The sequence below is a fragment of the Nematolebias whitei genome, chromosome 6 (genome assembly GCF_014905685.2).
Source record: "Nematolebias whitei isolate Nwh7 chromosome 6, NemWhi1, whole genome shotgun sequence".
NCBI classification, from domain to species: Eukaryota; Metazoa; Chordata; class Actinopteri; order Cyprinodontiformes; family Rivulidae; genus Nematolebias; species Nematolebias whitei.
In genome coordinates, this window is record NC_056503.1 from 42,431,877 (window position 1) to 42,454,328 (window position 22,452).

A 22,452-nucleotide genomic window follows, 5' to 3' on the forward strand; every position below is an offset into this window, starting at 1 on the left:
ACCAGGGTGTCCCCCGCCCCTCGCACAGTGATTGCTGGACATGGGCACCGGCGACCCCCGTGACCCAAAATGGAAGAAGTGGGTAAAAGATAATGGATGGATGGACATTTCGCCCTCTATCCAGAGGGCTTCATCAGTCTGAGGAGCCCCAAGTAAACTGTTTCCCCACTAGGCAGTACACTCCTTTAGTGGACCAACCAGTTTGCTGGTGATGAGATGGTTTCTGGGGGCTGTCCTGTCCACCATCCACTAAGAAGTTATTATAGACTGAACAAAATCCCATATACGTTTTAACGTTTCTCCTTTATTCATAATTGTATGGGACAGTTTTAATAATAATCTCGGTGTGTTCTTTAGGTCATGGAGGACATGTTCAGATCTGCCACTGAGCATGTGTTGGCTCACTCTGCGGAGGACGTAGATTTGTTTCATTGTCATGTGACTCCAGGGCACAGAGTGAGTTCTGAAGGATGTTTGGCTACATAACCTGCCTCCTTAAAGCAGCCACAACTTTATTGTACTTCCTTAGAACTTCATCTAAGCTTTGTTTGTTCCTCCTGCATTCATTAATTTTCAGGACACTGTAGATGCTATGCTGAAGAAGAGCTTCCCCGTGTGAGTGTTGTTGCTGTTCTAAACGTTTTAAAAACAATTCGTAGGAATGATCAAGTCTAGGCCTGTCATGAGAAACAATAAATCAATTAATCGCATGGTAAATGAAAATTATCGACCTCATTTTCATTTATCGGCTTTATAGTTTCTTCGTGTCTCTCTCTTTCAACGGAATACAGTAGATGACAAAAAGCTCAACTCCAATGCTCTTCACTGACCCCTCCCTTTCTCTTGTCTCTTTAAAATCCATTTTAACTGTCCAAAATCACGTTTTTGGATTGCTAAAAGCCGCTAAGCTGAGAAGCTAAGCCATGAGCTAAGCTAACAAGCCAAACCTGGGAAAAAAAAAACTCCGTCTTGTCGAAGCTCCAAAATTCACGTCTGAAACCCGTGCCTTTGTGTAAAAAGTTTTTCTCTGCAAAATGAATCTGAGAACTTGTTTACTGATTTTTTATTAAAAGCTTTGCGTGAAAAATGCTATGCTAAAGAGCTCAAACCACACTGAGCGTCCGCCATTTTGAGAACTGAAAAGAGACCGCCCATGTCACGTCAAGGGGCTTCCCTCACATTTTTCTTAAAGAAACACGCTGCTCGCTCCCTCACTATCCATCCTTCGGTTCAAACAGTCTCATACTGCCATCCGGTGCTCAAAAAAGGTACTACACGCAAAACAAATTAAACATTTATTTTTGGTTTTGACAGGAATTACTAATTATTGTCGAATTTCAAACAATATTATTGTTTATCGCAATAATTTCTGAGACAGTCGCCCAGCAAAATTTGTTATCGTGACAGGCCTAATCAAGTCCAGTTCAAGGTATTGAATGTGTGAAACTGCTTTCTTTAAGGATTACCTATAGCGAGGCCATAGACATCCTAAACCGCAGCTCGGAGAATTTTGCCTTCCCTACAAACGTGAGTTGACTTTCTTTTATTTTATAATAGAATAAACCTAATATCTTCCTGTTAAGTTGTCCTCTTCATTCTGCTCTGCTCTGGTTTGTAGTGGGGATGTGACCTTATGACAGAACATGAGAAGTATGTGGTGAAACATTGTGGCAACCTTCCAGTCTTTGTCACTGATTATCCTTATGACCTGAAGGCTTTCTATGCAAGAGACAACCAGGATCATCCAAAGAATACAGTAAGACATGGCTACACTGGTAAAAACACAGAGTACAGTAGTCCCTTGTTTATCGCAGTGGATCCGTACCCTGAAGCCCTGCGATAAGTGAAAAACCACGAAGTAGGGATAGTAGTACAAGTAGTAGTAGTTTATTTTAGTGTGTGTATATATATATATATATATATATATATATATATATATATATATAGACACATATGTGTTAAGGCGTTTTAAACCCTTCCCACACTCTTGCAATATTCTAAACAATATTTCTAAACTGTAAACTCTCTATAAGAGCACAGAATGTTGTGATCTCAGCTCTGCCTCAGCTGCACTGTGCTACCTGCAAGCACGCTTGGCCACGCCCACTTCTCCGCTCTGCATGGAAATCAGCTGCAGGAGGAAGCTTATCCCGTAATGTGGGCTGCACACATGTGCAGCAGATGCTAAATCATTTAAAATAATTTATTTTAAATAAAAATTCCACGCTGATCGTGCAGCTCATCCATCAGTCAGCCAATTGTGTGTCATGTCCGATCTTATTTTGAAAAACCGCGATAGAGCGAGTCCGCGAGAAACGAGCCGCAAAGTAGCGAGGGACTACTGTAATACAAACATTTACCCACTCGCTTCCTATAGTGTGGTGCCAGTTGGGGCCCTGAATGTATTTGCACACGCGAGCTGATGTTTGTGTGCAGGTAGCTGCAGTGGATCTTCTTGTGCCAGGAGTTGGAGAGCTCTGTGGGGGCTCACTCAGAGAGGAGAGACTGGATCTACTGAGTGCTCGGCTGCAAGAGTAAGACTGCAGACAGAACAGTACTATCACTCCTGTGTGTTTTCTCATTACTTAGCAGAATTAAAAAAAAACATATTTCTAGACATTTTTAAATATTGTTCCTGTAAACCTTGACTCTCTTGAGCCAAATCTTAAGCAGTCTGTTCCAAATTTTGGGATGGTTTTAGACTCTGACTTTAAGTTTAATAAACAATTGAACTCTGTTCTATAAAAAAAAAAAGTCTTCCAATTAAGGCGATGGCTAAGCTTGAGTCTGTTGACCAGACCTGACCTTGAAAAAAATGGTCCATGCCTTCATTACAACCAGGCTGGACTACTGTAACACACTTTAAGTTGGGGTCAGTCAGCTCTCCCGTTCACGTCTCCAGCTCGTCCAAACTTCTGCAGCTCGGCTCTTAACAGGAACTTGTAGGTTTGAGCACATTTCACCAGTTTTGTCCTCCCTTCACTGGCTCCCTGTGTGTGTCAGAATTGAGTTTAAAATTATCCTGTTGACCTTTAAGTGTGTGTTCCAATTTAATAATATTATAAGTTGTGCCAAAAATTTGACTTGACTTGATTTACTGTACAGCCTGTATTGCATGCGTCTTAATTTGTTTGTATACACGTTGATGTTAACCAGACAGTAATTGATTTTTTAACAGTTTTATGTAGATAAACAATGATTACATTTCATTTGGCTTTTATTCTGAGAAAGGAAACGTGTAATTTCAATTTTAATTTTGTCTCCATTATACACGTGCAGAAAAAGCAGGATATTGCATTTGTGGTTTACTAATACTAAGAGAGATGATGTTTTAATGCAGATGTTAATGTTTTCATCATAAACCTGTTTGTTTGTTTGTTTTAGTGCTGGATTGGCTGAAACCTACAGCTGGTAAAATGATAGATTATTATCAAAATTTAAAAGTAAAGATTTTCTTTAACAGTATTTTTGCAAGAAAAAAAAAAATCTTATTTTGTCTTTGCAGGTATTTGGATTTGAGGCGTTTTGGCTCCGTCCCTCATGGTGGATTTGGACTGGGATTTGAGCGATATTTGCAGTGCATTCTGGGTGTCGACAACATAAAGGACGTGATTCCTTTCCCAAGATTTTCTTATTCTTGCGATTTATAAAACGCAGTTGAAAACCTCTTGGATACATCCATAAAAGTGTTTTTGGTATTTAACAAACAATGGATTACTAGATCAAATTAAATGTTTTCATGTTAGATTTTTTTTTCTGTTTGTTGGTGTTTAAATGTCATTATGCATTTGTAATAAAAAACATAATTATTGCCATCTTAAACATTGGAATGCATATTTATTATGATGATTTTTATTTATTTAAGCACCTTTTTCCTGCAAGATTTTTACTTTATTCTTTTCACATAAGTTACATGTCATTATCAAAGGTGATACTGTTTTTGCCAATGTTTGTGTTTCTTTGGCTGTAGCATTAGCACAATATATTATGAACTGCTGGACAGATTTAATAAAACTTTCAGAAAGTAATCAATGGGTGCACATCTACTACTGATGAACTTTTGGAGTCAATCAAATTCAAAATGCCCATTATGATAGTGCAAACTGATTTAAGAAGCAAAAAAATGGGTTTAACAGCCAATTTTACATAAATTACACTCAAATCTGGGGTACGTATCAATCCCACACATAAAGCACTACACAATGTGCAATATTTTTGTGGGCAATAATTGTTGCAATCAACCCTGTTAGCAAAATTTCTCAAGCACCACTAGATAGATTTTAATCAAAGTTTTCAGAATGTAATAATTTGCTGCTAATTCTGGAGTCAAGATGGCCACAACAGCTTAGTTACAGTAGCCAACACAAAAAGAACATTCAAGTTTTATATTAAGCTAGAACGTGCAGTAGTAGTAGCTGAGCATTGTCCCCAAAGCATACTTAGTGTTGCACAATGTGCAACGTCTTTGCAAGTTAATGCTGTTTGTACATTAATAATCAGTATGTAAATCTACAACTCAGTAAATTTGGGACTGAGATAAGTTTAAGATGGACACAACTGCTAACATAAAAATGGCTACAAGACAGTTTCACAGACACTGAGCTAAAGTTTGGGGTGGTAGTAGCCGAGCATCATCCACAACATAGTTTTACAACATCTCGCGAGATTTCACGATATTGGACGAGAGCGTGTCAAGGTTTGACAGTCAAAATCACATGGTCTGAAAAAACGCTGGCATGAAAAGATTGGGGCGCTATACATACCCTATTTATCATCATGTGAACACGTGATTTCTAAATTAGAGGTTCATTTCTGTAAGGGTTAATTGGAACCGATTTTTTAAATTATTTTCTGTTAACATGTGACGTTTAAGTAAGTCACCTCTCCACAAGATGGTGCTTTTCTCCATTTCTACCAATCACTAAATGGGATGCACTTAACGCCGTTCATCATAAGTGCTTTAAAAAATATGCATCGCCTAATTATAAGAAATATTTTCTGCTGTATGACATTTTTAATGCTTATATTATTATTATTTTTTTTTTTAGTAAGTCAAATGTTTTAAAATCAAAGAAAGTTTAACTATTGAGTGGAAAAAAGGTGATTAGATGCAAATAAATTGACACTTTTTTTATGTTTTTTAATTATTTATTACTCTTCAATTGATTTAGCGCGGGGTTCATTTCAGCGGCCCATCCCTGTGAGCGCGCGCGGTGGGCGTGGCCTGAGCTGGGAAAACAAACTGCGGACTCCGGGAGAGTGAGATACAACCTCAGCCCGCATCAGTTGGCGGTTCTCCGGGTGGTGGGTACCTTCTGACAAGAGTCCGGTCCAAAGTGTTCCGGAACCAGGTGACACCACCCGCTCCCTGACTCCTCTGGTGTCCAAATGGGGGGCGCAGACTTCAGCAGGGACAGCCGAACAGCCCCGTGAAGAGCACCGTGGTGGAGCAGATGTCCTCCCGCTGACAAACCTCTTGATTTCCGGCGAGGAGCGGCAGGCAGAGGACTCTGGTCGAACATGAGCGGCGGGGAAATCATCTTCCAAGGCTGGCTGAGGAAATCACCGCCGGAGAAGAAGCTCAGGAGATATGTGAGTAGTTGAAAGTCTGGCTTTTCTTCAGAAAGTTTGACAGCGTGGGGGTGGAGAAGAGAAGGTGTAACCCGGTTGTTCTGTGTCTCAGATCAGTGCAGCAGGTGCACTTTCATCTAGACGGCTCCTGTCTAGGCCCCCTGCAGAAAGAACACCTGTTCTTCATATTCAAACAGAAAAGAGTCCCTAACTGTATCAAATAGTACCGTTAATGAGTTTACTCCTGTAGTTGTATATATATACTGAGTAAAAGTCTGAAATGCGGCCCGTGCTCAATGTAAACAAAGAGCTGGAGCCACCCTTCATGAGGCAGGCAGTACTTTGTGAAGGTAAACAAATAGAGCAGAATTAGTGTCCAGTGATGAGGTCAGAGGTCAACAAGGGTTCAAAGAGGGCACCTTGCCACATAACATGCTGTCTCAAATTCACAGTAAATTTAGCATTCTTTTAGTTCAAGTTTCTTTATTGTCATTCGCATCACCTGGTGCACGAGGTGGAACAAAATTGTGTATTCGAGGTCCCAGTTACACCCCAAAATAACAAAAATATTTAAAGTATAAAGAGAAACAGCATATACGATATATAAGATATATAAGATATGCGGTAACCAATACGCTAAAAGATCTAAGATATACGCCAAACACTAATAATGTAAAATAATACGGTATATTAAACAGCAACCCACACATGAGTATGAATGAATAAACTAGTTCTGTTTTAGATAAATATGAAAACGTGAATCAGTTTGATTGAATGCCAAATAGTACATAAACATTTGAATACAAAAGTTTGTCGAATGTGTTTAAACATGAAAATTTTACTTTTTTTTTTTTTTGTAAATAATTTACTAGTAATACCAACCCTATAATTAACCCTAAAGATATTAATAAAAACAAAACGCTTGCGTAAGCCCCTGTAAAATGCTAACCTTTAACTTGTTTATGCGCACTGGGTTAACTTTTGTTGTGTTTTTTTTATCCCGATTGACCCGATGACCATGACCTTGACATCCACAAACAAAATGGTGGTCTGATTATTCAGGGTGGCTTATCTCAAAGATGTTTATGTGGAAATATAAGTGTGAATGTGGTGCTAAACAGGAAAGAAAAAGAGCAATAAGATAACTGTCAAGAATAAATACTGAGGATGGTGGAGCACCGTAAAGACAGCCTGCCATTCAAACAAACAGCAGAACTTCTGCTGGTTCGGTAAATTACAATTTGACCCATTTTCTGTCACTTTGGCTGCTTCGTATGTAAACAAACGTACGTGGTAGTCAGCATCCAGTCACAAATTTAGCTTTTTTTTTAATCAGAGACCATCAATTTTGCGAAAAATATTGTGCAGGTTAAGTTTTTTCTTCATTATTTTACAATATGTAGCTTAAAATCATATTTCTTGGTTTTACATGGAAGGCCACCCATTATGGAGGTCTTCTGAAAACATAAGGTTAAGCCTGAATAATATCCGACAGCTGTTTTATTATTTGTAATAAGAAGCTCACGGATTTACAAACTGTCATTTGGCTATAATGAGGTAATGTCTAATCAAGGAAAAGATATATTTATTTTAGCCAAGCGGACTAATGTCACAACGATGGTGACGATCGCACAGCATTTGTGTACATTAATAACACTATATAAGCCAAAGCGGTTGTCCGTTGGGTGATGGGCAGGAGAATGGCTACAAATCAGATAATAGGATTTATGGAGGCAGATAGGTTCATGAGACAATCTCCTATAAATACAGCTGTCCACTGTTTATGTATGGTGTTGCATTACTAGGCCTCTTCTTGTTCCTGCAAGCTGACTTTGCCATGATGTCATCTCTGTGTTTCATTTGGAAATCCATCCTTGAATGTCTTCAAATGCAGCCTCCCTTATCCAGCCGTTTCCACATCGTCTTCCACTCGGAGCCGGTCCGTGTTTACACAGAGACCCATGCGGATTGGTATGGATCAGCAGCTGCAATAGTACAGAGGAGGGTGGAAAAATGCTTGGTTACAGAACTTTATAAACAACTAGAGAGGGGAAAAAGGTTCTGTAGGCAAGAAAGCACGTCTCTTGGACCCTTCTCACCCTGTTTTTCACTCTGTGAAATAACTAGAAAACAACCTCGCACTCTGTGTCAGACAGAAAACTGAGTCATGAGATAGAGTCCAGAGCAGGCAGACTTGTGAATGTGATAACTCGTACATCTGAAATTCCTTCCACGTAAAGTCAGACTATGGACAATTGGAGATACCTATTCACAGGAATTACTGTCATCTGATGTCCCTAAGGTAAAGTATTGGAACATTTTTAGATGTGGCTTTGTTATACGCTCAGGCATTTCACGGTAAAGGTGTGTCAGGTTTGGGAATGTGCTATCAAGTTTGATTAGTTGTTATACTGGTAGGAGGAGATGGAAAGCTGTAAATGTTAAATACTATAAGTGTTTGTAATGTGATACTTGTTGGGGATTATTTACTCCAATGAAAATAGGTTTTTATCCTTGGATCCACCGGCTTCAGATGATGCCGGTGTTTGTCAAGCAGTATTTAGTGAAATGGTTGGGTGTTGCATTGAAAACATGTAATGAACTTCCGAAAATGGTTTTCCAAAGTGCCCACAAGTTTGATGCAGTTAGTAAGAAACCGGTTGCCACCGCTGCAGGTCTGATATGCAAAATATATGCAAAGCAAACCACTGTCATCTAAGGCCTGCACGCAACTCACCATGAAAACAAAACACAAAGTTTGACTTTGTAAACCCCTGTGCATGACTAGTTCTTGTTAAATGTTTTCCAATTGTTTACAAATGGTATTCAGTCTCAGCAGTGACTCACTGCAGCATCCCATTTGCTAGACAAACACATGATGAGTATAAACTTGCAGCATCCCCCCCCCCCCCCCAAAAAAAAAAAAAACATGTGACAGCACCACTGCAGACAAAGTGTACCAGTGGTTTAATTTGCACGTGCACCTTGGATTGACACAACGTTAGAAAATCAGTCATGGTTTAAAGAAATCTCTTGGTTTATCTCTTCTTTGGAGCTGATTAATGTTCCAGAGGTAGCAGTGTTTTTTAGTGGGAGTGGCCTAATTGCTTTTTTTGAACAATGGCCAGAAAAAGCACAAGGAACATGAAAACAACTGACGAATCAAACCCAGCAACTCCTGCATGGTTCATGTGAGGTCACTTTACTTATGTCCGTTAGCAAACTGCCTGCTACATCATGACTGCTTCATTAACAGTCTTTAATAGTAGCTGCTGCATCGAAACAACCACCTTTCTGATCAAATAGGGGCAGTTAATATGTGTTTTGGATTATTTGGCTGCAAGTAGTTAGCTTTGACACCTTTGTTCACACTTGCTGGTAAATTTTGTACCCCGTAATGTTCTGCAATCAATGTAAGCAGATAGACACACAGTGTGCTGTCAGCTAAACAACAATCGGTCTGCTGATGTTTCTGTTCAAATGACAATACAATTATCAGACAACTGAACTATATTGTTTTAAACCAATTCAGAGCCATTTTGGCCAGATTGTTGTACTTATCTCTTGATAGCTTAATTACCTAAAGGGTGCCATATACAGTTAAGCCACTTTGCCATTGATAAGTGTGTCTCCAATGGGAGTCTTATTGGTTCTTTTCAGGTGAAGGTGATTTGCCACGGTGACTTGTTTCCCCTCTCTGTGGGCGGATCGTCAATGCAAAGTGGGTGGTATCGTAACGTATCATTGTGCTCGAGCCACTCCGCCCATTGTTAGTTGGGCGGAGTGGCTCGAGCACAATGACCTGTGCTAACATCTGTGGAATTGTGCTGCCCGTTGGGCAACTTAGTTGCCCTATAATTGGATTTCACTTTTTTTTAGCTTATCCTGTTGCTACTTATTGGTCTGGGTGTAGCCATGCAGTGCCATTATCTCTATTTCGCTGTATGTGCTAACTTCTTGTGGCACCATATGGCAACAAATTAACAAAGGGGCAGTTCAGATGTAGTTTGCATTTTTGCTGGGCAGGTCATCCAGTGACTTAAAGCTCCACTGGCCAATCAACAGCTGCTGTCGCAACCTGCTGTTAGAAGAATCACGAACAAGGTGGTCTCATAAACCGGGCTGAGTAGGGGTGGGTACCAGCAATGGGCTGGCCCTTAACTGGTGCAGTGTGGTACAGAACTGATGAGAGTTGTTTCAGTGGCAAAGCGCCATAAGAGATTGAAAGGTACACTCACTGGTTAGTGACTTCTGAGAACTCAGTGTCAGAACAAAAACTGACCATTTTAACCTGTCCACAGTGCATACTGCTCTACACTGATGTACTGTGAACATAATAACATCAGCACTGTGTTTTACTAGGCAAATCTAATGTGGCATAATGCTGCTCAGACTGTTGTCATCTGATTGACACAGCACATTATAGCTCACAGTGACCAAAGCATGTCCCAAGATGATCAGAACTAATGTTAAACCAAAGCAAAACTCACCTATACAGTGTCCTGTAATCCACTTTGATTAATGAAATTCTGACAAATGAACATTTATGTTAAACGTTGCTGGTGCCCATATCCAGCTGTCACTGTGCAAGAGGCGAGGTTACACTCTGGACAGGTGGCAAGTCCATCACAGGTCCACATAGAGACAAACAAGACAAACATTCACACTCTCACACCTAGGGACAATTTAGTTACCAAATGGCCTAAAAGCAGGTCTAGACCACCTATTTTTTGTCAGGTGTTGACAGAGAATGTATTTAATGTGCACTGAGGCAAAATTCATTCAAATCTGTAGGAACCATATTTTATTTCTTTTTACAAAAGTTTGTGTGTGTGACTAACTCCAGTTATGGTATGAACAGGCATATGCTATAGACGGCGATCACTGGTGCATTTAGTTGATGACATTTTGAATGCACAGAGATACTGTGATGATATCCTGATGCCCATTGCTATTGTTGTGCCATTCATCTGCGACCATCACCTCATATTGCAGCATGCCAATTGCACTTTCCCACAAAACTTTCATCCCTGGCATTGTGCTGTGATAAAACTGCACATTTTAGAGTGGCTTTTTTTTTGTGGCCAGCCTAAGGCATACCTGTGCAATAATCATGCCATCTAATCCATATCTTGATATTCTACACCTATGAGCTGGATGGATTATCCCGGCAAAGGAGAAGTACTCACAAGCACAGATTTGCACACATTTATGAACAATATTTAAGAGAAAAAGGCCTTTTGTGTACATAGAAAGTCTTAGATCGTTTGAGTTCAGCTCATGAAAAATGTGGGCCAAAACAAAAGTGTTGTCTTTATATTTTTGTTCAGTATATTTATATACCCTCATCCATCCATTTTGTAACTAGACACACCTCTTTGCAACTGTCAGTGTTGACCTATGCATGCTAAAAAGTCATCCGAATGAATCATGCATGCATGCATGAATCATATTAGTACACGTCATGAATTACACAGGCAACGTCATTTCGTAAACAATTCTTGTTCTCAGGTCAGGATCGAGCTGCTGTTTACTAAACTCTCCCATGTCAGTTGTTTTGTCTCAGATCACAAACATGTCTGTTCAAATACGCTACGGCTCTGCCACATTCCAGACAGATCATATCGGCAAGGTAATATTTGCTGCTCCTTTTTTTGGTTTTGTAACCTGCCGACAGTTTCACAGCGTTTTACTATATTGTCCTTGTGGATGGTATTAAAGAGGAAGACACGTAGGCAAAGCAGCAGACGTGTCCTCTGTCCCACCATCAGCTGCTGGTTCTGTTGTTGTTTTGCAGAGGGGCTTTGGGAAGTCCTTGCCCTCAGAGGTCAGCTTTCAACGCCTCCCAGTTCCTGCTTTGACAGACACCCGACATTCACACAGACATTTTGCTTGTTCCATGTCAACTGTGGCCTTCAAGCTAAAAAACTGGATTGGCTTGATGTGACCAGGAGTATCAAAGTTATTATTGACAGATGTTTTCACTTAAATGAGTCCTTGTAGTTGAAATAAGGATGAAAACCTACAATTACTGTCATTGTCGGTCTCTTGCTTGCTTTTTACAGATTTTTGCTAGCAATGTACCGGTACTTAAATATTGATCAGTATCCCCATTTAGATTAATCAGTTGGTTTTGACACATGAGAGAAAAAGCAATTTAGCTTTGCCTTATAAATTTTCAATTTTGTGTCATACATCTGGTTTTCCACTCTTGATCATGTCTGTCCTTTGTGTTATTTTAGCTTAGCAAAATTCAATGGTGGCCTTTTTTCAAATGTTGTCATTATATCCGGTCCTATTTTTACCAATTGTTTAAGCTTAGCTCATGTGCTTTTGGTCCAAAACCTAATTATTGCACCAATAGCATTTACCAGACTTCCTCTGGATGTTACCTTCAGGAAGTGTTGTGACAGAGGTCTCATGACAGGGAGATGAATCAAATTGGGATGCAAGTATTTAAAAGCATTTCGGTTTTTTTAGATTATGATCAGCTGAGCTTAAATTAGTGCCATTCCGAAGGAAATTAGATCTTAGTGATTCTTTTCTCCCCAGTCTTGTGATTTGGACCAGCTGTGAGAATGTTTAGCTTTTTTGCGAAGGTGATAAAAAGCACTTTAACACTATAGTGGCTTCATGTGTCAGGAGCCAACAATAAAAATGAGCCAAAAACAATGTAAGGTAAATGTTAAATGTTGTCCCCAAGGAGCCATTGTTTGTACAGATACAGCCCACGCACATCCTATAAAGAAACTAGTAGAAAAACACACTGAACAGCATCCACTCTTGAGTATTAACACATCTGAAATAGATTTTTCAAGACATTCGTCAGTTCAATGTTGGACACCTTTTCTGCTGCCGCCCCTTAATTGACTTAATGCACTCCCATGTAGGGTGTGCAGTGTTTCCCCTAGGTCACTTGCCTTGACAGGACGCTAATCTCTTTGGGGTCTCTTCGTCTCTTTGGGGGGGGGGGGGGGGGGGGGGTGGACAGTTGTGTTACGCGTTAGCTTAGCACTACGTTAGTGCCGGCAGTTGTCGACGTGGGGTGGGGGCGAGGGAAAGTTGTAAGATGTGTGACCGAAGCGGAGCGTTACGTCTGTTGTGTATTAGCTAGTGCGTTTGTATTATGCACATTGCTAGCTTAGGACACCTCGGTAGGTTGGGCGCTTGCTTCATTTGACAGGGCGGGGCGCCCTCCTTGGATAACGATAGGGGAAACTGGTGTGCGTTGCCAGGAGTCTGCACATTTTTCTTTACTTCCAAGTTTGGCAAGTTTAGGCTGTTGCATAAAGTGCTTCCTAAACGATGTGCAACAAATAACCAGCACATTGGTAAAACTATTATTTCTTGAATTCAAAGCGTTTAGACGGACAAGTTTTCCCAATTGGTGAAATTGTTTGCTAGCACTCCTGTAATCAAAGTAATGTCTCATTAGTCTGCAATGGTCTTTAAGCAATTGTACAGATGTGTTCAACACCCCATGCTGTCTAAAGTAGAAACAGTTGTCATTCAGGCATTGTTACCTCAGTTTCCAAATGAAGTAACCAAAGCTTCTATTTTATTTTAAGCTAGAATTATATTGATATGAACGGGGAATTTTTCCAGGATTACATTGATTAAACTCAGTCATGGTCAGACTGAATGTCTCTGGCCTGATTCTTTGTTGCCTGTGTACTATTCCCACAGTAAATCATAAATGAACATAAGTGTTGTTCAGGAATCTCTTTACATAATTAAGAGTCGTTGGACAAAGCTGAATGTCTGGAGTCATCAGTGTTGCATAATTTAAAAAAAAAAAAAACATTTTCGCCACTCGAGTCATTTTCTTGTCACTTTTTCAATCACCAAGTCTCTGTCAAGGTCCAACAGTCTACCTAACCCATTGATCTCCTGATTAGGTTGTGGCTCTATCAGCCCTATCTCTGTCATTCAATGAGAACAACATTCTGGTATTTGAACAAAACCTTAAATATAGCTGTTGTTATGAAGGCACTGTGTGTTGATCAGAATAAATGTAGGGTGAGGGATTGTCTTTTGACTCTTTAGAGCACTTTCCATATCCCCTATTAGCCTAATGCCGCTATACCAGCGATGGCTCATGCATTCATTCAAACCAGGAGTGTTGAAACAGAGCAACATGTTAAATGCACAGGATAACAACCCTCAAGGTTCAGGATTGGACCCTCCCTGCTCTGTACTCTCCTAGAACATGATTCCCTTTTTTTGTTTGTTTATGTCTTGGTTCTGAAGTTGTTCCAGTTCTATCCCACTAGCTTCTGCCATTTAAAATGTCCAGAAGAAAATGTGGAAAAATAGCACCAAAACTAGAATGAATAAAGCTTAGAATAAACCATTGCAACCTTAATCATCTAGTCACAGCCACAGTTCAAACCGATTTATTCATACACCTGCACTAAACTGCTGCTAGTGTCACTTCATGACCATCAGCACCAAAAATAATCACACCAGCTGACTTCAGTTACTGCGCTTGAGCCGTTTGTTCATCGTGTTCATCTGTTGATACGTTCTGCTTTCTTATGAAGAAATCAAGAACTTTGTACAGTTTATTGACCTTTAACTCAGCATCACATAACAAAGTCCCATCACATTTAAATATTTACTAATAAAATACTGACAAATGTTCTTGTAACTTTTTAAAAATGGTTGTAAATCTGACGTGCGAATGTGGGATGTTGTTGCTTTGGTGTGTGGGAGACTGTGTATTTGTAGGTGATGTTATCAAAACCACTTGCTGTAAATGGATTCTGATGGTGTGACGTTACTTTTCTTGTTTGTTTAGACTATTTTTCCAAGTTTGTCACACTGTGATGATGTGTGGGTGTTTTTTTTTTTTAAGTTTGTGGAGGTGTGAAACTAATCTAATAAGAAAAGTAGTAGTGTTTAGATAAATACAAATACACAAGTTTTCATAGAACAAAAATCACAGCTATCATATTTAGCGTAAGAGGTGTTTGCATTAAAAAATAGCTTTACTGTCAAAATTGGTTCCTGAAAGCATGATTATGGCTGTCAGATTAATAGACATTTCCACTGTGTAATGCTTGTTGTAATGCTAACACCTAATGGGCCTAAAAAAACAGACTGAAATGATGAGTTTCATTTTCACACATAACAATTTCCCCCTGCTTCAACAGTTTGTTGGAAATGTATCAGCAAAGTACATTGTGGTTGTGGTTGCAGTAGTCTGTTAAAAAATAGCTTTAAGCACAAATGCTTATCTGTACTTTGGGGAAGAAGTTATTAAGAAGACTAATATGATGGGGAAAAGAAACAATGTTTTGTTCTTAATCATTAAACCTCAGTAAGTAAAAGGTTAGAATTTGAATTGATTTTAAACTTGACAAAGCATTTAAAAAAAAATATATATATATTTTTTAGACCAGTGTTTGAAGCAAATTGGTGCATTTTTTTCCCTCTTCTTTTTATGTTTACGTTTATGTCCAGATTTATCTTCACAGGCAGTTCGTAACTACCGGTAAATTTGCTGGTTATAACAAATGCAACCTCCTCATTTCAATTATGAAAGGCCTTGTATTTCTTGAAGGAGTGCATATCACTCGTCACTCTTCATGCCAAAGTTTTAGACTAAGACCCAACAAAGTTCAGTCAGGGTTTTTGCAATTTTCAAACGGTGTCCTAGACGGGACACAGTGTGAGAGATGATTATTTTTTTACCCCCCCCCCCTCCCCCTATGTTTCTTTTTTCCTATCTAAATGAAAAAGGCTGCACCTCCCACGGGGCCGCGGCCTCAGACACCTCCGTCCCCCCATGTCTGTTTATGTTTTACTCTGATGGGCTCTACTGAAATGTAATTTTGTTGTGCTTCGGTCGGTGCAATGACAATAAAGCTGATTCTGATTCATCTAGACAATCTCTTTTTTTGGTTGAAAAGTTTCGTCCTTCATCCAAAGAACTTCATCGTCCGAGGAGCCACAACAAACTCAGTCCCACAAACAGCACACTCGCATAGTGGGCCAACCAGTTTGATGGTGATAAAATGGTTTCTGGGGCCCTGTCGACTCCTCTGAGGCAGCCATAGCCAAAGTGGTTCAGAACATCCAAGTTCATGCTCAATAATACAAATAAAAAAAGTCCAACAAAGGTCAGTCAGGTCATCTGGACGGTTTCTTTTTTTGTTGAGACGTTTCGTCCTTCATCATTTTGAATCACTTTGGATATGGTTGACTCAGAGGATACGACGGGGGAGAGTATGGGCCCCAGAAACCCATCTTATCACCGGCAAACTGGTTGGCCCACTGTGCGAGTGTGCTGCTTGTGGGACTGAGTTTGTTGTGGCTCCTCGGACTGATGAAGACCTTTGGATGAAAGACGAAATGTCTCAACAAAAAAAAAAAAGGAACAGTCCAGATGACCTGACTGAACTTTGTTGAATTTTTTTTTATCTTGATTATTGAGCATGAACTTTGATGTTTTAGACTAAGAGTTTTGGTCAAATCTTCATCATGCACAATTTAATGCAATATTGCAATAGCTCGCATGCAGCAGGCAGTAATGAAACAGTCTACCACATATAGTTTAAAGCTGTTAATAAATAAAACAAAACTGTTGCAAAAATGCACCAAAGTGACAGACAGAAATTCTTAGTAAATCTGCCCTCCAGACACTGATGAGTCATTATGATGAAGGAACTAGAATTTAGGAGTTCAGCTAAAAATAAAACGTGCGTAATGCTGCTAGTGTGTAAATTTAGATTTCAAGCTAAAACTGATCATATGAACAGAAATTGTAATTTAATATTTTCTTGAGTGAGGCAAAGATTATCTTGTGACCTTGTGCACCCGTGTGACGTCTCCCAAGACGTACGCCATGTTTTGTTTTATTTCATGTGTAGAAAATGGATGGAGACGTCCCGTTTTTGTTCCAGGTGCTCGGATATAAAAGTTCTTTTTTTAATCATAAAAATAATATAAACCATGCACATCCACCACACACTGGTTTATGTCTACATTCATGATGACCTAGTTAGTGTAAATATTTCCTCTCATCACTTTTTGTTCGACATTTTATTCTATATTGCAAAAATCTTGATTTGTGTGTTTCACCTGAGAAAAAAATTTGTTGTGTGTGTGTGTGTGTGTATGTGCCCTGCCTACTGACCCCCATCGACAACTATCGGTACTGATGTAGCGCGGGACGCAATACAACCATGCTAGCAAAAATGCTACTGACGTACCGCTCTGCATTTCCCTAGCCCCCCATCAATAAAATCCGGTAGCAACATAGCGCTATGCTAGTGGGCGGGCAACACAGACGTGACTTTGTTCCGTGTCCCTCCCACACCCTGTCGTCGATAAAAACAGGCAGCAACATAGCGCTAAGCTAGCAGGCAGAGGGCAACACAGGCGTGACACCTCCCCCCGCCCCTCAATAAAAATAAAATGCGACGAGCACCCCACCAAGAGAACTGATCTAGGAAAAATACTGAAATTATTTGATATACTTCTATGACTGATTAACTTTAGGATCTGTACCAATTCAAGATGGCTGCCACAGCCAAGTGACCTTAGATAAAAAAATATCTTTAGTTCCATCATGTGACATTTGACCGAGCTAAAATTTGGTGTGGCAGCAGCTCGGAGTCATTCCCAACACAAATGCCAAGCACAAGACATTACACAGTAGTTCCTCTTAAAGCTTTGGCGCTAACTCTAGTCAACTCTCCATTTCTGTTAGCAAAATATCTAATCAACCACTAGATATATTGTTTTGAAACTCTGACAGACTAATCACTAGTTGTACATTTACAATTGATAAACCTTTGGTGTCCGTTTCATTTAAATGGTTGCACATTATTCAACATTAGCCAATACAAAGATGGCTATAACTTAGTCAAACTTAAATATATTGAATTAAAATTTGCTGTGGTAGTAGCTGAGAATCACTCACAACACATACTCCAAGTATGATATCATGTGATGTTGCTTGAAATTGTCAATAATGCTGTTTTCAGGGTTTGACCAAAACAGTTCCCATTCCTTTTGTGAAAATTCAGGTGTGAAAGCTTTCAGGGGAAATGCATTCCTTAAAGGAAAACTTGGGCCTTAATATGAAAATGTTTCTGCTTTTTATATAACTTTTAAATGTTTTTAATTTTTTCTGTCTTATGCATTTAAAGCTACCTTGCAGGCATATAAAAATAAACAGAAGATGCATGCAGCACGACTTTCTTACGCACTCGTTTATGAGCCGGCGGTGATGGCAGAGGCAGGGGAAGTAAGACAAAGAGTTCTGATGGAAGATAATGCCTTCCGTTAGTTAAACTGTCAGAGTGGGCTCGTGCTCAAAAAGACCAGCCTTCTGCTGAAATGGAGACATGGTGAGAGATTACTCTTTTTTTTTTTTTTCCTAATAATGGAACTGTTCAGCTGCAAATTGAGGCTTATTATATCTGCCGAGGGCTTTTTAGAGGCTGTTTTCATGATGTGCAGCAGATTTTGCAGATCGTTGCCCTTAAGCAATAACTGCAAAAGGACTGTCACTTCCAACAAGGTCCTCATTCATCGTCACACCTGTTGGATAGAACTCCCCATTGCAGTCAGAAGATGACGTCACATATGGGTCTAAGGAATGGTTTGCTATAGCCTGGTGAAAAGCTCAAGTTTTTTTTTTTTTTTTTTTTTTTTCAGCAAATGAGTTTTAAAGCTCATGTCTTGCTTCTGAGGATAATATGAGCTATCAGGTTATCCTGATGCATGCTCACTAATCCAGGTAGAAAAATCCAAAAAAGTTTACTCTGGTCCTTGGGACATTCAACAAAACAAAACAAAAAAATAATAGAAATGAAAGATGAAACGTTTCTACAATTTTTTTGTTTTGTTTAGTTTTTTTTTTTAATGTCCAGAGGACCAGATTTAACTTTTTTGGAACTATCAGGTTGTTCACAAATTGTAAACATTCAAAATAAGTATTTTTGACACTTTCTTTCGAGAGGACTTTGTCCATGTTAAACCTTCCACGTTCATTTTTAACAAATTTGAAATCTGGACCTTAGGGCAAGGAGTTCAAGTATCTTTTTTTTTAATCACAAGTGAGGGTAGGATGGAGCAGGAGATGGACTGATGGATCAAGGCCTTTTTCAGAGTAATGAGGGTGTTGCTCCAGTCTGTTTTGGTGCAGAAAGTACTTTTGCTATCTTGTAGCAGTCCGTCCCTCAGTGGATCTGAAGAAACTGGTTGCAGATGCCAATCTAGCCACCCAGACCCAGCAGACTTCTCGGTCCTCTTGGGCCACAGGACTGCTTGAATGTCAGGCAAAACTCCTCCAAGTCTCCCAGCAGCCTGCAGAGCTCCTCGTTGCCACAAACGTAACTGCAGATACCGGGTGATGATCTCGGTCCTCCTGCTGTCACGAACCACGTTTCCCACTACCTCCAAGGTTTTGGCGGTCAGGCACTCAAGCACCAACTCTAGGTAGACGAGAATGCATCCACGGCACCTCCTTTTCAACTCATTTGGGATTTGGGTCTATATTTGAGGTAATATTTGAGATGTTAATCAGCAGTTCCCAGTTGTACAAACAACCTTGTTGTTTACACATCATAACAAATGTCCACAAGCAATAAAGCCTTCAGTAAAATCTTTCCAGCTGCACAGCATCCAATACCAGAGGAAGTAATCATCCGAACAAAAGCGATATGCATCCAGAAAAAAGAGGAGTTAAAGTTTTCAAAAGCCAAATCTCTAAATGAATGTAAAAGAGCCACTCCAACATGCAGCCACTTTGAGATGCACAATTCTAGAACAAGAACAAGCGTGAAGAAGAAGAGGAGAGGGAACAGAAAAGTCTTGGGACTTGAAGAGGGAACAGATGAAATAAAAAAATATATATACATTACAGCCTTTACCTATGGAAATGAGGCGTTGAACATGACAAAAAGAACGAGATCTTGCAAAGTGTGTTTAAATGAGCTTCCCATGTAGGATGGCCCCGCTCAGCCTCATAAGGTGAGGAGCTCAGTAGTGCCAGCTCAGGGTAGTGCTGCTGTTTCTTCACATCGAACATCAAAAGGGGTCCGCAGAGGTGATTTGGGCATCTGATGAGGAGCTCTCCTGAGGGTCTCCTAATCAGATTTTGGTATTTGTGTGTGTATGTGTCAGGTATTGCAACTCCCAATCTTCGGTCAGCGTTTTGACTTTTTTGTCAATCTAAGCAAGTTGCAGATGTGTTCGTATGCATCTGTTGGATATAAAACCCTGCAGTCCACTGCTTGAGTCTCTGTTTATCATCTCTGTGTTTAGTTTGCTGGGTGCAAGTGAGGAGCGAAGCTGGCTTTAAACTGGGAGATTCTACGTCTCCCGAAAAGTGATGCGTGGAGCTGCTGAAGATGAACACTAACACAGTTTTGTTTGCACTTTACATTTTCCCATTTAACGCTACAGAAAAGGTTTGTTATAAACTTGGATTGTGACTGCTGTCTGGTTAATGTCTCATTCAAAGCAGATGTAAAACTCTGTGGGAACTATTTAACTTCAGTTTATCTTAGCTCAATAAACTGTTGCTGGCAGTTAAACACAGATACATGGCACCTGTACGGCACATAGAAGAGAGCACAGATACATTTTGTGCTGTATCCAGCTCCTCTTTTTATGTATTTCCCACACGTCAAAGCTTGAAAAATGTTGAAATGTCATTTAAATTTATTTATTTTTGCACTGTATGGAAAACCAGTCAGCATTTATTAAATGTAACAGATTTATATTTTCAGTTTTACTCGTCTGTTTCTGACCCACTATTGATTGGGGTTGTATAAAACTTGCCTTTGTCTATCCAGCCAGCATTTTCACTTATTACCGCATTTACCAAAATCACAAGTCTGAAGTGTTTTCGCATTCATTCATTCAGTGGTGTCCATTCTAACAGCTTTAATTATGCATTGTAAAGCCATCTTCACTGCTGTTCTGTTGCTCAAAGGAGCTTTCTGTAAAGATAACTTTGTTTTATTTAGGCACCAAATGAGATGAGAACACGTTCATCTTTTAATGTTTCCATTTAGTAACTTTGTGGAAATGGAAAAGAAACTAGATTGCATCTGCAATCATCTAAACTGAGTGCATCAAAAGCAGTCCATCAGATAGACCAAACATATTACTGACATTTATAACATGAAATATAACCGCTCATGATTTATTGTAATCCAAGCAGTCCTTTGCAATATTCATATCATACAAATTGACATAGCCAAAACAATAACATTTCTATATATCATGAGCCTTAACCGTAATGGATGAGCATCAGCGCTCATGCGTCGTAGCTGAAATTAAACTGGATGTCATTCTGAAATGTAGAAGATCGAAGGATCTAAATAATTTAGGCAACAAAAGTCATCCATAGAGGGAATAATGTACACATGAAGTGGTTGCTTGGCTCTGCCACAACTCTCCAGTGCCAGTGTTTGTGCAGCTGTGTTGCAGCAGCAGCAGGTAATCCAGGACGGGAGGAGTCAAAGACAGCATCCTGCTGACTCCTCCCCCTTTGCTTTAATGGGAACACAGGTAAACAAAACTGCTGTACTCTTTAGCTGGAATAACATAGTTGTTTAACTTGACTGTTTGCTCGTAGACATTTAAAGACGTGCTGACTGATTCCTATCATACTGCCTGTTGACACAGCCTACTACTAAACACACATCTCCCTGTCTGTAAAAGACTCACATTTAGTTAATTGTTTAGGTCACGACTAAGTTGATTAGGCTTCGTTATTGAGGTGGAAGAGTAATAAACTCGGTGCATGTGACTGTTACATTCTCATTACTGTGGCTTATTCACACTGTATTTATCTTTATTGCCTCTCGCCTTCAGTAGGAGAGGGCAAAGCTTTTACTTGTGTGTTTGTCTCTAGTTTTACCAAAATGTCCCATGAACCAGTGGGTGGGTTTTAATTTTAATAAAACGCTCAGCAAGTAATCATTGGATGAACATGGTGTGATAGTAGCTGAGCATTATCCTCAACACATTCTCGCCACACCGACATAACTCACAATATCAAATAAAATCATTTGTAAAGTTGTTTTGACCAAAATATCTCATCATACGATTTAAGTTAAATCTCAGACATAAATGGCAGCTGGTGATAATCATTCCTTCAAGGAATGCTAGGCTTTTAATTCAAATTTATATTTAAATCTTGAAGAACTACAGGCCCTCAACAATTGCAGTATTTTTATTTTAGTGAAAGGAAAGCTCATTTGACTTTAGTTTTCCCCCACAGATTTACTGTTTTGCATTCTGACAAAAATAGAAAAACAATATTTGTGCTTATCAACATCAGAACAAACAAAAGAATCTGGCCAGATGAACTCGTTCTGATCTTATTTTTAGAAACCAACTCACTCAGAAGATTGTTTTCTATGGTTTTTGTTACTGGATGTTTTCCTTCCAGTCGTCTAAAATAGATGCAGACATGTTGTCCTTTTGTGCTCCACTGTTGTCTCTCTGTAACTGGCTGCTCTGAGTTCAGGACCAATGAACTGGAAAACAATTATATCACATCTCTATGGGAAGATTGAATGGGACTAAAGAGACAAAACTGCTTATGCAGAGATAAAAAATGTGAATGGCTGCTCGTTTTCTTTGAGTGCTCAGGCAAACCTTTTTTTTACATCTTGAATTTAGACTATTATAACAAGAACATAAGAAGATGAATTTTATCTTAAAGGGATAGTCTTGTCAACTTTGAAGTGATGTCTATTCTGTCCATTTGTGTTTGTGATTATCTACATCTACAAATCATCTACGTACATACAGTCTATTATCTACATACATCTACATTTCATATACATGCATACAATCTATTATCATCTACATACATCTACATTTCATCTACATACATACAATCTATTA

The 22,452-nt window shown here is 39.4% G+C and overlaps 2 protein-coding genes across 2 annotated transcripts in view; both read left to right on the top strand.

Annotated features, from left to right (window-relative positions):
* Nucleotides 1–3,713, top strand: part of LOC119410970 (probable asparagine--tRNA ligase, mitochondrial) — a 23,605-nt gene extending 19,892 nt beyond the window's left edge. The window contains exons 2-8 of the mRNA XM_037677889.1: nucleotides 358–456; nucleotides 578–615; nucleotides 1,461–1,527; nucleotides 1,619–1,756; nucleotides 2,437–2,534; nucleotides 3,385–3,411; nucleotides 3,506–3,713. Coding sequence (XP_037533817.1) covers nucleotides 358–456; nucleotides 578–615; nucleotides 1,461–1,527; nucleotides 1,619–1,756; nucleotides 2,437–2,534; nucleotides 3,385–3,411; nucleotides 3,506–3,650 — 612 coding nt within the window. The 3' untranslated portion in view covers nucleotides 3,651–3,713. The remainder of the gene's footprint in view (nucleotides 1–357; nucleotides 457–577; nucleotides 616–1,460; nucleotides 1,528–1,618; nucleotides 1,757–2,436; nucleotides 2,535–3,384; nucleotides 3,412–3,505) is intronic.
* Nucleotides 3,714–5,520: 1,807 nt separating this feature from the next.
* Nucleotides 5,521–22,452, top strand: part of gab2 (GRB2-associated binding protein 2) — a 47,295-nt gene continuing 30,363 nt past the window's right edge. The window contains exon 1 of the mRNA XM_037678307.1: nucleotides 5,521–5,592. Coding sequence (XP_037534235.1) covers nucleotides 5,521–5,592 — 72 coding nt within the window. The remainder of the gene's footprint in view (nucleotides 5,593–22,452) is intronic.